At 62.1% G+C, this 16,963-nt stretch overlaps 1 protein-coding gene across 1 annotated transcript; it reads right to left on the reverse strand.

The window, feature by feature from the left end:
- On the reverse strand, window positions 1-13,291 carry SELENOO (selenoprotein O). The gene is given in 10 exon segments (NM_001201431.1): window positions 1-449; window positions 532-694; window positions 823-1,008; window positions 1,771-1,921; window positions 4,660-4,940; window positions 5,288-5,418; window positions 6,574-6,754; window positions 7,657-7,860; window positions 12,667-12,874; window positions 12,877-13,291. Coding segments are annotated over 10 exon segments (2,016 nt in total). The 5' UTR covers window positions 13,235-13,291; the 3' UTR covers window positions 1-296.

A 16,963-nucleotide genomic window follows, 5' to 3' on the forward strand; every position in this document is an offset into this window, starting at 1 on the left:
TCCGAGGAAGCGGCTGGTTTATTGGGAGCGGTGTCTCCCTGCCTAGGCTGGCGAGGTGGGCGCGGGCTGCGTGTCAACCCACTGGGCCCCTCTGCCGAGCTGGCCTTGTGCAAAGCAGCATGTCGGGGAGCGCGAGCGCGGGGCTGGGCTGCGCTGCCGAGTCGGCATCAGACAGAGACGGGTCAGATCCCGACTGGACGTCTCTGGCGTCATGAGAGACGGGTTGGGGGGGCGCCGCCTCGTGGACTCGAGGACTCCGGCCTCGGGGCCTCCCTGGGAAGGGGCCTCCAAGGCGGTTACGAGGATCATGTCACGCACAGTTCTGCTGCCCAGAGCGGAGGTTTGCTGCTGTAGGAGAGCCGCCCCTCGGCCGCCTCAGGCTCCGCAGGCTCGGCGGCCTCCCCCTCCCTGTGATAAGGGGTCTCCAGCAGCTTCAGCACCCGCCGCACCTAGAGGAGAGCAAGTGGGTGGGTGTTGGGCCAGCTCCCCACACTTGCGCGCAGCGGGAAAGGCGGGCAGGCGGGTGCTTGCCTCTGAGAAGTCGCCGTTCTCGGCGGCCTCGATGGCGTTCTGCGCAATGTAGTTCCTCAGGACGTATTTGGGGTTGTTGGCATGCATGACGCGTACGTGCTCAGCCTGCCAGGCGGCGGCGGCGGCGTCTTCAGCGCCCTCCCTGTCCTTCTCCAGCCGGGCTCTGGAATCACACCCAAGCCCGCTGGCTCCCTCCACCGTTATAACCCATTGGCTCCCTGCGTGGGCATCGGCCCCGCCCCAGCCCCCATTGGCTCCCTGCGTGGGCGTCAGACCCACCCCGGGCCTCACTTGTAGTCGCGGAGCCAGTCTGCCCAGTGGCTCCTGTTCCTGCTGTGCAGCTCTTCCTGGCTTAGCTGTTCCAGCCGTGACTGCTGCTCCACGCGCTCCAGCTCCCGCGTGAGGCTGGCCCGTGTTCCAATGAGCGCCAGGAGCTGCGGGTTCGACTGTGCCAGCATGAGCATCATGGAGAGCTGCCTGTGCAGAGCGGACGTGTGAGGGCCCCCAGACCCAACAGACAAGCGGACACAGGGCAACTGCCAGCTGTGCACCCCTGCCCTGCAGCAGCCCGTCCGTGTGACGGGGCACACGGATGCTGCAGGCTGACCCCGGCGGCCTACCTACCCCAGCCTGTCTCCCTACTGCTGGGCACCCGCCTACATCCCAGCCCAGTGCCAACACCCTCTGGGAGAAGGTCACTGCTGTGGGCTCCTCCCCTAGTGACCACAAGGCTGGGTCCTCCTCCACCTCCGGGGTGGGGGGGTTGGGGGCTGGTGCAGGGAAGGCAGCCCCTGACGCCCCTTTTGCCAGCTTCACCGGCTTCACGTTCAACAGGACCTGCCCGCCCTCAGCCCACTCCCCACATTGGATTCCCGTCTGGCCATGGAACTGGTGATGGGCTGTGAGCGCGGGCTGCTCCCTGTCGACCTGATGGTGCAGAGAACTGGGTCTGGCTGGAAAGAGAGTCCACACCCGGCTCTTGCTGGGACACACCCCAGAGCAGAGACTGTGCCCCCGCCTGTGCCACCTGGCCTCCCCATTCCAGCGTCAGCATCACCGTCCTTTCCCCCGACCAGGGGGTCTCCTCTCAGTGCCACAAAGACAGACACCACCCCATTCCCGGGGGCTGAGGGGCCGCCTGGGCCCCGCATTCTCCCACACGCACACGCCTCCCACACACATGCTTCGTTCTCAGTATTCCTCAGGATACGTCCCCGGGAGGCAAGACCGAGCACCCACCGGGGATCCATCTGGGGTCGGAAGGCAAGCCTCAGCTCCTCCAGGGAGGCACACTGTGCGGTCAGCGTAGCCAGGAACTCAGCCAGGTCCGGAGACTCCGGCCCAGCCGGGAAGGAGCTCAGCAAGTAGAAGGTGTTGGTGAAGTCGGCACCTGGAACACACGGCTGCTCAGGGCACCATCCCTGCCCGTCACCAGCGACCCCACGTCGTCCAACACGTGAGGGCCGTCCTCGGCCTCAGGCCAGGGACTCCCGACCCCCTCCAGCCTGTTCTCCGTCTCTACCCAGCTCGGTCCCCATCCTGAACCAGGCAAATCGCTCCGTCCCTTACGGCCTCTGAGCCCCAGTTTCTCATTCTATAAAATGGGTAAGTACAGTGCGGACCTAAAAAACAAACCATCCATCAAACAGGAAAAACAGGAGAAATGGGCGGAAGGGATAAGAACCGCGGTCTAGGCGCTCCCTGGTGATGCAGCGGGTTCGGGACCTGGCATTGTCACTGCAGCAGCTCGGGTTGCTGCCATGGTACAAATTTGATCCTTGGCCTGGGAACTTCTGCAGGTCGTGGCCACCAGCAAAGCAAACAAACAGACCCACGATCCGACTACAGTAAGAAGCAGGAGAGTTTCCTAAGCTGGAGTTCATGTCGCCAGCACTGTCACCGTCAAGACGGAGCGTCACAAGGCCCCCCCCCCCCCCTTCAGGCACATCCTCCAGGCCAGCACGTCTTTCGCCCTAAAATAAGTTTTGATCCTTTGGACGATGCGTGTCCTCTGCAGCCATGAGGGACATTTCTTGGGCCACTCCCGCGGCATGTGGACATTCCCAGGCTAGGGGTCGAATCGGAGCTGTAGCTACTGGCCTACACCAGAGCCACAGCAACGCGGGATCTGAGCCACGTCTGCGACCTACACCACAGCTCACGGCAACGCCGGATCATTAACCCACTGAGCAAGGGCAGGGATCGAACCCGCAACCTCATGGTTCTTAGATTCGTTAACCACTGCGCCACGACGGGAACTCTGGAATTCCGCAATTTTAGAAAAAGATTTCGGGAGCTCGCTTGTGGCACAGTGGGCTAAGGACACAGTGTCATCACTGTAGTGGCTTGGGCCCAGGAACTTCCACATGCCATGGTCACAGCCAAAGAGAGGAAAAAAAAAAAAAGATTTCAAATCAATAACCTAGTCTTACACCCAAGTGACTAGAAAAAGAACAAAATAAGACCAAAGATAGCAGAAAGGAAGTAAGATTAGAGCAGGGTTAGCTGAAAGAGAACAAAAACAAGAGGAAAGTAAATGAAACCAAAGTTGGTTCTTTTAAAAAATCCGTCAATTTAACAAACTTTCAGCTACACTGACAGAGAAAAGACACAAATAACTAAAAGCGATAAAAGTGGAGATGTCACTACTGATTATATGGAAATAAAAGACTAAAACTACGAACAATGACTTAGATAGAAACACGTAAATTACAAAACTGACTCAAGAAGAAATATAAAATCTAAATATTCCCACAGCAAAAAGCAACGAGGTAAAAGCTTCCTAACACGGAAACGTGAGGACCAGAGCGCGGCACTGGTAAATTCTACCGACCACTGAAAGAAGAAACGGAGTTCCGTGTGGGTCAGTGGGTTAAGGATCCAGCGTCGCTGCTGTGGCGCAGGTTTGATCCCTGGCCCAGGAACTAACAGGCCACAGGTGTGGCAAAAGAAGAAAAAGAGGAAGAATGAATACCAATCCTTCGCAGCAACTAGGAGGCAACAGGTCCTGACATTTCTCGAGACCAGCGCTGCCTCCACGCCAAAGCCAAAGATCCCCCGAGGAGAGAAAACCACAGAGCAGCACCCTCCTGAGGACGGACGTGAGAACCCTCGACAAACACTGAAAGGACCAAGAAGACTTACCCCGGAGCACACGAATGCAGCGCATACGAAAGGAGTGCATACGAAAGGAACGTGTGTGTGTCCCCCGCCCAAATCCACGAGTTGAAACCCAGGTCCCCAGTCCCCGGTGTGAGGGTATCTGGAGGTGGGGCCTTTGGGAGGCAGGCCACCAGAGTGGCGCCCGTGTGATGGGCTTCGTGCCCCAGCTCCCCACTCGGCTGTGAGGACACAGCCAGGAGACGGCCCCCTGACCCTCACCCTCCAGCCTCACGACGGTGTGAATGAGGAAGCGAACCCACACGCTCACCTCAGCTGATGCGAAGTGTAAAAACACCCAACTACGGGTAGGAGGAAACCCTCAGCTTGAGAAAAGCCACCTATGAACCGGCCCACGGCTCCCATCACACGCCTGGGAAAGACCGCTCTTCCCCAAGAGCAGGAAGGGCACCACCACCCAGCGACTGCTTCTAGTGAAGAGCTCCGCGCCTCGGAGCCGGAGCCGCCAGGAGAGCCACACTTACATCCTGGGTGCAGCCCTCAAAGGCTGGCAAACAGACCCAAACGCGTCCTGGCACCTCGGCTTTCGTAGCAACACTAGTCACAGTAGGTCAACGTGGCACAGCCCACGTGTCCGAGACGACGGAAGAGCAAAAGGCAGCCCAGCCACAAAGACTGTGCGGCCTTAAAAGGAAGAGCCTCCTGACACGTGACACGTCCTGGCGAGGATGAGCATCACAGAAGACGCTATGCTGAGTGGGGCCAGCTGGGCACAAGGACAAATACTGAGTCCCACGTGTGTGAGGTCCCTGGAGGAGCTGTGGTCTTAGAAAGCAGCCCAGAGGTACCAAGAGCTGGGAAGTTAGTGCTCAACGGGCAGTGTCAGCTTGGGAGGAGGTGACAGTGGCGAGGTGGGTACAGCAAGGTGAGGGTGCTCAATGCTGCTGAGCTGTACACGGAGGTGGCTGTTTCAGCACAGCGTGGCCTGTGTGCCCTGGCCACACTCACCTGTCAGGTGCATGGTCTCCAGGAGCTTGGCCACCAGGGCGCCGTCCTCCTCCAGCTCAGCCCGCACAAGGCCCAACTTCTTCCGCATCTTCTGCAGGTAGTACCTGCGGAACTCAGCATCAAACTCCTCCGCCAGGATGGCCTCGCCCAGCTCCAGGGGCAGCGCGGGGTCCAGGGCCTCGGCCAGCTTCTGCAGGTTCCACTTGCACACCTCGGGCTGCTTGCTGTACGCATAGCGCCCGGCGGTGTCGGAGGCGTTGCACACGTGGTCAGGGTCATACCTGCCACATGGGGAGAGAGATGGTGTGGGCCCAGGTGCCCAGAGGCAGGTGGCCACTGCGCTCCTGCCCTGTCTGTGCACAGGCTCAGGTCAAGGGCCTGGATGTCCCCCGCCTCATGCTGGTGCTGCGCCCTCTCCTGCCTGTGCCCCTTGGTCCACTTTCCAGCCGGGAGCAGAGGGTGCTTTGTAAGCTACTTTGCTCAGCCCCTTCCAGGGGCTCCTGAGCTGGGAAGGGCCGGCCAGGCGCTGCTGAGGATTAAACGCCGAACCAAACATTAACCAAAGCAGCCGCGCATCTGCACGTCCTCCCCATCGCCGGGGACCTCGGCGGGCAGTGGGCACGCTCACCTGTCCAGGAAGCCGAAGGGCCCGTAGTCGATGGTGAGCCCCATGACGCTCATGTTGTCCGTGTTGAGCACGCCGTGGCAGAAGCCCACGCACTGCCACTCGGCCACCAGCTGGGCCGTGCGCCGTGTCACCTGCAACAGGCCGGCCACTGGCTCTTCCCCGCTGCTCACCCCCCATCGGGGTGCCCCCCCCCACCAGCCTGCGCCACAGCGACTCCCAAGGGGCCCGACCCGGAGTCCTGTCATCTCAGCCAATGCTCAGCTGAGGGGAGAACACCCAAGAATCCTGAAGAAGGAGAAAGAGCATGTGGGGTGGTCCGTTTGTGTGGCTCTCTCATCCTCACACCACCTACCTTTTTTTTTTTTTGCTTTTTAGGCTGCATGGCCTGTGCAGGTTCCCAGCTAGGGGTGGCATCAGAGCTGCACTGCAGGCCTATAGCCTTGTCTGCCACCCACACCTCAGCTCATGGCTACACCTCCCTAACCCACTGAGCGAGGCCAGGGATCGAACCTGAGTCCTCATGGAGCCACAACAGGAACGTCACGTCTGCCTCTTTTCTAGACACGATCTGGGCTTCTACCCAAAGCAGGAAAACGAGAGACCCCTGGCATTCCCTTGACTCAGGCCCAGCAGGACGACAGGGAGACGAGGTCACCACGTTCTCAGCATGCCTGCCCCAGGTCCCAGCTGCTGTGCTCAGGGTCCCACTGCCAGCCTGCCTCTTCCCCTGCCTGGGCACAGGGCCCTGTGCAGCTCGGATGCCTACCAACTGCAGGCCCACAGACACTGGCCCTGCACACCACGCCTCACAAGAGCCTGTGGACGCTCCCAGAGTGGAACAGCTCCCCCCAGGCTTCCGGGGGTGCCTGGACCACCCGCCTCGGCTATGAGCCGAGCCCCCAGCGTCCCCTGTCACTGCCCACGGGAAAGACGGCTGAAGCGCGGTCGGGCGTGCAGGTCCAGAGTGCCGCGGTGACCCCCGGCCCGGAGCCAGGAAAGTCAGGGTCTCCCCCAAACTGAGAGGCTGGGGGGCCACGTCGCGGGGGTTGGGAGGGACCAGCCCCACTGGCACCGACTCCCACCCGACCGTGTCCTTCCCGCTGCAACTCTGCGCAGCACCCCGGCCTGTCGATGCTGCTCGGACAGCAGTCATGGGTCTGTCCCAGGAGCCCTGACCCGGGCCAGCCCCGCCCTGGCCACTGCGTGGTGATCGAGGAGCAGGGTCGCCTGCGTCCCCCAGGCCCTCCCGGCAGGCAGGCCGGCCGGGGCACGCAGCCCACACCCACCTCCCGGAAGAAGGCGGCATGCCTCTGCACACTGTCGCCGGCGTGGGCAGCCTGGGTTTCGGGGTAAAAAGAGCTGATGACGTAGTCGAGCATCTGCACGCGGATGTCATTCCTGCCGACGCTGGGGCCCGCGCGCCCCGTCAGCTCGTCTGCCGGCTTGAAGATCTCGAAGGAGCCGAACCTGGGGGGAGACCCGTGTTTCACCAGGTTAGACGTGACGTCCCCGCTTGCGAAGGAGGAGGAAGCTGCTGGCCCTCACAGCCGAGCGGAACGGACACCTGCTTCAAACAAACACACCGGCAGTGGTCTTTCAGTGACGCAGAAAGACCCGGGCGCTTCCTGGGGACTGTGGGCCTTCAGGGTCGAGGGGCTCCGTGCCATCCTCCCCCCACAGAGGGCCTCGCGGTCGCTGGCATCCTGCAGTGGGGCGACCAACCCCCCCAGGGGACGGCATGTTGGTTGTCACACCTGGGCTTGCTACCGGCAGTGCCACTTGACACCCTACGAGAATGGCCCTGAGGCCAAGATGGTCTGGTCCGGATGCCACAGAGCTGCCGTGACAAGCCGGCCCCGGCCTCCCGGAAGAGGCCAGCTCCTGCCCAGGCTCCTCCCACCCCCAGGGGACAAGAGAAAGCCAGGGCTGTCGGTCTCAGGCATGGTGGCTGGCAGGCACCGGGGGACCAGCCAGGGGACAGCTGATGCACAGGGCTGGCCTGGATCAGCCTGTGCCCCAGGATGGGAGACCTGCAAGGCCACCCCTGCTACTCCGGAAGAGGCCAGGTTCAGTACCAAGATGCTCGATGCCAGACAGTGCGGTGGCATTGAGGGAGGCCCACCAGGCTCCCCCCAGAGGCAGCAGCCAGGAGCATGCTGGTCAGCCCAGGGGGGCAAGAAGGAGAGGGCCACCTCCAGTGTCACTGCTGCTCTTCCAGTGACTCCAAAGGAGACCGGTTCCTTGGTGCTTTTTACGCAGCCCGAGGCCCCGCCTGGCTCAGCTGCGCGGGGGGGCCTGGGCGGGACAGAGGCCTCCCTGCGGTGAAGACCTGCTCAGGAGGTCCCTGGAGACAAGGGCAGGGCCGTTACCTGAGGAACGTGGGGGCGATGCGCAGCACGACCGCACACTTCTCGGGCCTGGGGTTGCCGTCATAGAGCACGTCCCGCACCACGGTGGACTGGGACACGACGCAGGCCCCGGCCCGCGTGGTGGGGATGCCCAGGTGGAACATGGCCTCGCTGCACAGGAACTCGCGGATGCTGGAGCGCAGCACTTTGCGGCCGTCGGCCTGTCTGGGGTCCAACACAGAGGTCACTGCTGGCCAGGCGTCCACTCAACGCCGAGGTGCGGCCAACAGGAGACTTTTAGAAAGCACCCCAGGCCTTCTAAAAACCACCCATGAGCAGCTCGGCATCGCCGCAGCGTCTGTTCTGGGGCGTTCCTGTCATAGCTCAGCGCTAACAACCGACTAGGATCCGTGAAGAGACGGGTGCCGTCGCTGGCCTTGCTCAGTGATCCGGCAGTGCCGTGAGCTGCGGTGTAGGCTGCAGATGCAGCTCGGATTTGACCCCTCGCCTGGGAACTTACATATGCTGAGGGTGTGGGCTTAAAAGACAAAAAAAAAAAAAAAAAAAAAAAAGGGAAGAGTGTTCTGGGAGGTCCCTGCTGTGGCTCAGGTTACATCCTCGGATCAGGAACTTCCACGTGCTGCACGCGTGACCAGAAACAACAAAAAAACAAGGCCTGGCCCACTGCCAGTGCCACACACACACTCACCAATCGACGATTCCGTGCTTATGAAACGTCCTTTATAAAAACACTCTCGGAGTTCCCATCGTGGCGCAGTGGTTAACGAATCCGACTAGGAACCATGAGGTTGCGGGTTCGGTCCCTGCCCTTGCTCAGTGGGTTAATGATCCGGCGTTGCCGTGAGCTGTGGTGTAGGTTGCAGACGCGGCTCGGATCACACGTTGCTGTGGCTCTGGCGTAGGCTGGTGGCTACAGCTCCAATTCGACCCCTAGCCTGGGAACCTCCATATGCCATGGGAGCGGCCCAAGAAATAGCAACAACAACAACAAAAATAAATTAAAAAAAATAAAAACACTCTCATGACAACATACACACACGGCATTATCTGCAGTCGGGGGAGAGCCTCAGAGTCCCTAGGGCAGCTTTGAATGACCTGAACTTTTGCTTTTTACACTAAATACCCATTATTGTCATTACCGTTATTTTTGGCTAGGCCTGCAGCATGAGAAACTTCCCAGGCCGGGGATCGAATCCATGCCACTGCAGTGGGTCCTTAACCTGCTGAGCCACGTGTAAAGTCCAAAAAGTATTCTTTATGTCTTAGAAAATTTATCTGATGAGACCGTTGATTCTTTTCTTTTCTTGCTTTTTAGGACTGCACCTGTGGCATTTGGAGGTTCCCAGGCTAGGGATGGAATCAGAGCTATAGCCGCCGGCCTACACCACAGCCAGAGCAACACAGGGTCCGGGCCGCATCTGCAACCTACATCATAGCTCACAGCAATGCAGGTCTGGCCGAAGGCGGCCCGCTGGAAGCCAGCCTTGCAGTTGCAGAGGTAGGAGCTGGGGAGGTTGTGGCACACCTGGGTCTCTGCACTGGTGCACACCCGTCTCACACTCGTTCATGTCCACACACTTGGTCCCGTCCTGGCTGGCATGGTAGCTGCGCCCACAGGTGAGCGGGTTCCTCTGGCATGTGTCAGAGCCACCGTGTTGACACACCTGAAGCCAGGCTGGCAGAGAGGGTTCAGAGAGCGATGTGCACTCATGGTTCCTAGTCGGCTTCGTTTCTGCTTGGCCATGACGGGAGCCCCTCTTTTTCACTCCTTAAAGGATGGTCGCCCTAGGGCGTTCCCATCACGGCTCAGTGGAAATGAACCCAATTAGTGTCCATGAGGACGTGGGTTTGACCCCTGGCCTTACTCAGTGGGTTGAGGATCTGGTGTTGCTGTAGCTATGGTGCAGGTTGCAGACACAGCTTGGATCCTGCGTGGCTGTGGCTGTGGTGGAGGCCGGCAGCTGCAGCTCCGATTCAACCCCTAGCCTGGGAACCACTGTGTGCCGCGGGTGCCGCCCTAAAAAGCAGAACGAAATAAATGAGCATGGCTGCTGCGGCGTCTGTAGCAGACACTCTCAACGAGTCCAGGTCTACGTCTCCGTAACCCTGCGGCGCCGGAGCTGCAGGCTCCCAGGTCAGGATCACCCCGTCCTTCACGCCGCTGCCGCGAGGGTCCACTGACACATGAGCAACGTGGTCGGACGGACTCTTCCCTTTTTTGTTTTTCGTGGCTACCTTTTTTTAAATCCCCCTTTTTTGGCTGCCCTGGGGCACATGGAGTTCCTGGGGCAGGGATCAGATCGGAGCCACAACTGTGACACCTATGTTGCAGCTGCAGCCACATCAGATCCTTAACCCACTGTGCAGGGACGTGGATCGAACCTGTGTCCCAGGGCTCCAGAGATGCCACTGGTCCTGTTGCGCCACAGTGGGAACTCCTGCTACTATCATTTTATAGTATTAATTTTTTTTGGTCTTTTTGCCTTTTCTAGGGCTGCTCCCACGGCATAAGGAGGTTCCCAGGCTAGGGGTCGAATTGGAGCTGTAGCCGCCGGCCTACGCCAGAGCCACAGCAACACGGGATCCGAGCCGCATTTGCAACCTACACCACAGCTCACGGCAACGCCAGATCCTTAACCCGCTGAGCAAGGCCAGGGATCGAACCCGCAACCTCATGGTTCCCAGTCGGATTCATTCACCATTGAGCCACTGCAGGAACTCCTATCATCTTAAACAAACTGTTACCTGTGTATCAGTTAAGACCAGAGAAGCACAGGTCTTACTTTTACCTGCCCTTCCTTTGGTTCCCGGGACCCCCCCTCCTGCCCTACCTAGTTTTCATTCTCTATAAATAACTGTAACGTTTCTTGCAGGCAGGCGTGTTAGTACCAAAGTCCCTTGATTTTTGTTTGGAGAGTCTCTCTCTCTCACTTCTGAGGGGTAATTTCAGAGGGTACAGAATTCTAGGTTGGGGGGGTGGTTCCTTGTCATCTTATATATTTTACTCCACGGTCCTCTTGCGTGCCCGCCTTCTGCAAAGTCAGATGTCCCAGCAGCCTCCCAGGCAAGAACCGTCTAGAAAATGCTCTAGGGAAGAACAAATCCCTGTGGGACCACACTGAGCCTGAGGGGAGGACCCTGGGCTGCACCCACCTCTGCCCACATCCTTGGCGGGGAAGAGGCCAGACCAGGGCCCAGTGTGAGTCCGGGGCCTAGCCTTGTGGCAGGACCAGGGACGTCAGTAAGACCGCTGCAGGCCTCCCTGGTGCGGACAGACCCAGTGGTGCCTCTCTAGCACCCCCCACCCTCCCAAAGCTCGGCGGGGTGACAGTTCCTGCCTCAGTCCGCAGCCACATGCCACGCGCCTCTTCCTCTGTCTCGTCTGCAAGCCTGCCTCCAATGTCCCATCCTCGCTCTATTCTGGGAATCTCTCAGCCTAGCTGAGCTTCATGCTGTGCCCAAGCTAACCCTGAATCTGGTAAAAGTGCCCCTGAAAACCAGCAGCCTACCTTTCTGCCCAGGGCAAGGTGCCCACAGCAGCAACCGGAAGGGAAGATTACACAGCAAGGGTAAAGAGCCCAGCGCAGCCCTGCCCACAAAGCGGAAAGGCCGGGAGACAGCAGCCCCTCCCCCGGGTGCCCGCGTCCCAGCCAGACTGCAGGGGTAGACCCAGCAGAGGAAGGCTCTCCTGCACCTGCTGGGGTGGCCGTCCTGAAACCCCTGCTGCGGCCACAGGCAGAGGCAACAAGCCACCTGCCCACTCCCAAACCCAAGCCTGGGGGCTCCAGCAGCTGCTGGCCCTAAGCCACTCACAGCCACTTCAGCTGTTAGTCTGAAGTCTTGCTGAAGCTGGGGACCCCAGGAAACATTGGGGGTGGTGGGTGGGCACAAACCTGATAAGGGCCAAACAGCGCCTTTCTTTCAAAGGACCTCAGGTCTGGAAACACGGACTTAAAATTCAAGTCTTCAAATATAAAAAGCAACTTCCAACAGCAGATACTCTCACAAAAATGTCTCTTTATAGCTTGCAAAAATAAATTAGCCGAGTGAACACATGAAGTTTAAGAGGTTCATACAACGGGCAGGCCTGGGGTGAGAGGCTTTGGTCCATCAGCCCACCAGTGGCCCCGGGCTGAACGCAGGGACTTTTAAAGACAGAAAAGTGTCAAGACTGGGGAAGAAGCGGTTAAGCTGCAGCTCTGAGGTGGGGCTGCTGGGGGTGGGGGTGGGGGACAGGTGCAGTTCCCCCGGAGGGAGGGCACGGGGCCGGCAGAGAAGAGACCGCCCGCAGGATTTTTTCCACCATAAGATGTCAAGTTAGGTGTAATTCTTTGGGCCACTCAACAAGCATTTAACAAATATGAGCTAAATATATGAGCTCCAGAGTGGAAAAGACCAAAACAGCCAGCAAAGTACAAGACAAGCATGGCAGGGTGCCCAGACGGGCATGTGACACCGCCCACCTCACTGTGGGGTCACAGCAGGGCTGGCCCCAAGTGCTTGGAAGCCTGTGCTTGGGAGAGCGACCCCTGGGACGGGTCTGTCCCCGTCCAGGGTACTGGCTACACAGGAGTCACCTGCGAAGGGACAAGCTGAGGCTAAGGGTGCTGGGCGGAAGCTGGCTGCCCGGTCAGCTATTAGAGGAAGCCCTGTGCTGCTCCAGCACCGCAGCGAGGCTGGGCACGCGGTAAACGCGAGTGTGTGACCTGCAGAACCAAGTCCAAAGTCCTTGGACAGTTCAGGAAAGCGGCATGGGCAGCTGCCAGCGCTGTGGGGTTAGAGGCTCGGCCTGGCCATTCCCCCACCGCGCCAGGCTGAGCGGGCAGGGGCCCGGGAGCCACAGCACCCCTGCCGGTCCTCCTGTCCCGGCCGCAGGGCCTTCGCACAAGCCGTTCCTTCGGCTACGGGCCGCTACCCCGCACGCTCTACAAGCCGGGTCACACCGTTCACGCCCAACCTCGCCTCCGGGGAGGACGGCTCCTCGGGCACAGGCACTCCCCCCGCACACACCTGGAGAAGGGCGTGGGGCCGGCGCCCTTGAGCTGCAGCTCCCAGCGCTCGCCGGCCGCAGTGCACACCTCGCCCAGGTACATGGCGGCGCCGTCTCCCAGCTGCCCGGCGAACTGGCCGAACTGGTGGCCGCAGTAGCAGTGCGCGGCGGGCTCGGAGCCCGGCAGCAGCGCGTTGCCGCTGAAGAAGAGCGCGGCCTCGGCCTCGCCGCCTCGCGGGCGTCGGCGTCGGCGGGCGGCGCGCCCAGGCCCAGCAGCGCCAGCGCGGGCTCCGACAGCGCCACGACGCGCGGCTGGCGCAGGGGCGCGGGCCGCACGCGGCTAAAGCAGGCGCCGGGCACGGGCCGCGGCGCGGACGGGGCGCCTTCGGGGCCGGGCGGCGGCGTCTCCACGGGCAGCGCGCGTAGGGCGCGGTTGTCGAAGCGCAGCCCCACCAACCAGTGCGGAGCGGGCTCCATGGCGCCGGCCAGGGCGGAGCAGGGCGCGGGGGGCGGGCGGCGGCCGAGGGGCGGCGGCCGGGCGCGGGCGGCCGCGAAAGGAGCCCCGAGCGCGGACCTGAGCACTGCCATCCAGGGCGCCGCGCCGGCGGAAGCCCCTCTGCCCCGACCGGAAGCCCCGCCCCGCGCCCGCTGTTCTCTCGGCGGGGCCGCGCCCGCTGTCCAATCGCTGGGGCCGCGCCCGCAGAAAGCCTGGCTCTGATTGGTCACGCCCTGTCTAGTTCCGCGCCAGTCTCGGCTCCGGGAATGCGAGGTCTGGGCTGGGCTCAGTCCCGGTCCGCCCGGCTGTGTCTGAAGGCGGGAGTGTGCGGTGGGAACTGGGCCTCCCACAGCCGGCAGGGCCCTCGAGGTCCGCCTCGGGAGGCATCGACCAGTCCAGGCTGAGTCCTCTGGGCCTGTGGCTGTGCCGAGTGACGTCTCCAGTGGACCTCCAGGGTGCCCCCAACGCCGAGGTGAAGCCACAGTCAGCCTCGGCCCACGCTGTGGGGAGGTCTAGCCCTGGATCGTCCTTGGCTCGCTGCCACAGGACAGGAAGAAAAGGGGACAGTGTGTCCACCCAGTCCCGAGGGTTGGTGGGGCCGTTGTGGGCCAGGCCCAGGCCGAGGGCCTGCCAGCGTCCAGCCAGGCGCTGCCCTAGTGCAGGTCTTTGCTGTGCTCCTGACTCGGTTGGAGCTTCATTCCTCACGTGCCACCTTGCCTTGCCTCCTGTCACCCGTGTTGTTCCTTGCACTGCTCTGAAATGAGCTCATTACCTTATCTTCCTGTTTCTTGTGTGTCTTTTTCTCGCCCATACTCTGGAAGGCAGGAGCCTTGCTGATCTGGGCACCAGTTCCCCCAGAACAGCACCTGGCCCAGAGAACACCCCCCCCCCCCCCCCCGCCCCGAGCTGCCCAGGAGGCAGGGAGGGTGCAGGGTGGGGAGGGCCAAGCCTGGCCTTGAAGGGCCAGCCCCCAGGTGAGGAGTTGGGCTCAGGGGTCGCAGAATGACTCCCGGCTCAGTTCAGATAAGCCTGGGTGCCTCCCCCAGGTGACCCCGCTGATGTGCAGAAGGAGAACTGTCCTTGGAGGGGTTCCCAAGTCCCTGCCCACCTGGGTCCAGAGTAAAACCTGAGACCCCCTCCCTCTCAACCCCCCCACCAGCTGGGGCGCCTCTATTCCAGCACCTCCCCCTTCCACACCTGACCTCAAGGACCCCCTGGGAACTTTCCCCTGGGGCCACAGTGCCAACCACCTCTGCCCCTGCTGGCTTGTGACGTTGGGGAGACCCTCCACCCTCCAGCTCGGGGTCCTCCTCTCTGAGATGAACAATGAGCCTACTTTCTGCCAGGGGCACCGGGGGGGCGGGGCACACAGACATCAGCGACAGTGCGGTGAGGCCCTGGTGGGGGCCTGGCCCCCTGGAGCCCCTCCCTCCTGCAGCCAGACCACTCTCTTCCGCCTGGGCCCACCTGGGTCCTCCCCACCTGCCTGCTGGCAGAGTCCCCTGTACCCAGGCTCCTTCCTAACTGCCCAGGAGACCACCTGAGCCTGGTGTCCCCTTTCCTCTCCACCAGGCCCAGGCCCTCCCGTCCCACTTCCCTGCCTCCTCGCCCCACTGTCCTGCTCATACTCTGGAATCTGGCGGGACGGTTTTTGAGAGCCCATGGGTGCCAGGCTCTGTGCCCTGCTGGCTGCCCTTGCTGAGCTTACAGCAGAGGGGCCTCTGGTGGGTTCCCAGGGTCCCAGCACATCAGCATGGGAGGGGCAGCAAGGGAGAGCCAACCTTGCCTCTGGCCTGACTGTTGGGCTGCATGGCCTCCGGGGCCTCCCTGGGTCCCTCATGTGAGCGGGTGCTGCTGGCAGAACAGGGCCCATGTGGCCCGGACTGGTGGGAGCTGAGCTCCGCCCCTTCCCGGCCCCTCCTGGCAAAGACAACCTAGTGGTCAGCCAGGCTCAGCATCGCGGCTGTGCCTCCCATGGACGCAGGCCTAGGCCTTGCAGGACGGGATGCAAACATGCAGCACCCTGGAGCACAGGGCCGGCCCGCAGCCGTCCGTCGGTGGCCCGAGGCAGGCTGGGTGGGCCCCCTGCGTGCTCTGGCCATGGTGCATCGAGGGCAGCCTGGCTGCCGTTGCTGTGGCACCATCCGGTGTCTGAGCGACCAGGCTCGTGGGCCCATGCAGCATGCTGAAGCTGCAGCCCTCCCGATCTCTGTGTGGCCCCGAAAGCCCCTTGCGCGGCCCCGCATCATGCCCCCCAGGGCGGAGGCTGGGCTGTGGGCAGGGGAGTTGGGGTCCCTAGCCTGGGAAGCATGTCAGCAAAGCGGGATGCTTGGGGGCAGGGAGGCGGCAGGTGAGAGCCCTGCCATCCCAGACACTCCCCTGCGGTCCCTACCCGCTGGGGCTGAGGCTGAGCAGGTAAAATGGCTCCGGCTCCTTGTCCATGAGGAAGCTGCCAGAGTGGACCCACGGTGTGCGATTGTCCATGTCCCGCGGGTCAGGTCCGCCATCCGCACTGGGCACAGGCCAGCCTGGGAGTCAGGCCCAAGTGCTCCAGCCCCAGCCAGTGGTGACCCTCTGGTGTGGGGCAGCCAGGCTCAGGTCTGCCACCTGCTGGCAGTGCCATGCCGCCTCCTGCTGTCCTGCCTTGTTCTCTGCGGGAATCGAAGTTCCAGACTCCAAGGCCCTGGGGCCCCGACTGCGCCGGCCCTCTGCCCGCAGGCAGCACAGCCTCTTTCCTCCCAAGCCGAAGCCTGTTTGTCTCCTGCCAGCAGCTCTGAAGACCCAGTGGCCTCTCCCTGCCTGTCTTGACCTGAATCACTGTCCAAGCACAGTCCTCGGCATGCCACAGGGAACCTGGGCTCGGGGCCGTCATGTGGGCTGCCTCCAGCGCTGGCAGTGCCCGGGTGGACCCATGCCCCTCCCGGTCCCCTCCCTCCTAGGCGCGTCTTACGGATGAAGAAGAGAAACCTTGTTTTCTTCTGCTTGTCCGCGTGACACGAACTTGTGTTGTGATACGTCCCAGTGGAGGCGATGGTGCAAAGTAACTCCCCAGGCCTCGGGCAGGCGGCTTCCTTTGACCTGCTGCTTTGTCCTGAAACTGTGACCCAGTGTCCTTCTTCACCACCCCTCCCCCTTCGAGGCAGCCGTCAGGTCCCCCCCCCTTTCCTGCTCCGGGCGGACCTCAGGGACGGCCTCTGTCCCGCCTGAGTCTGACGATGGACTCCGGGTCCCTGGCCGGGCCCTTCCCTTGCCACCTGGACAGCAACTCCTCCGTCCTCCCTGCCAGAGGGATGCAGACAAAGGCTTTCTGCAACCCCCGCCGCTGGAAGGGGCCCGCCCCCCGCCTCCACCCAGCAGCCCCTCCCTGTGCGAGACGTGCTCCAGGAGGGGCCCCGAGAAGGGCCCCCGGACAACCTAGCAGATGGTTTAGGCAAACAGGCGGCCACCGTCGCCCTCAGGCCTCTCCTCTTCTGTTAGCGGCTGTTGCATGTGGGCCCCTCCGCCAGACCCCCAAGTCCTCCCACTGTCCCCGGACGCCACCTCTCCCTGGGTCCAAGGCAGACCTCACCTGCTGCCCTCGGACGCTCCGCCTGGGCTTCCCCGCCCCCTCCCCCTGCCCAGCTGACCCCCGCTGACAGGGGTCAGGGAGGTATGTCTTTGCCCCTCCCCCAGGCCGCTTGGGGCAGGTACCCCAGACCGGGGGGAACCTCCCCAGGAGTGAGGTTTGCAGGGGGCAGACCTGGGGGCAACCCGTCGGAGGCTACACGGCCAAGTCCACCTGGCCCTTCCGTCCCCCCACACCTGGCCAGATCTTGGGGTTC

The sequence above is a fragment of the Sus scrofa genome, chromosome 5 (assembly GCF_000003025.6).
Source record: "Sus scrofa isolate TJ Tabasco breed Duroc chromosome 5, Sscrofa11.1, whole genome shotgun sequence".
Lineage (NCBI taxonomy): Eukaryota > Metazoa > Chordata > Mammalia > Artiodactyla > Suidae > Sus > Sus scrofa.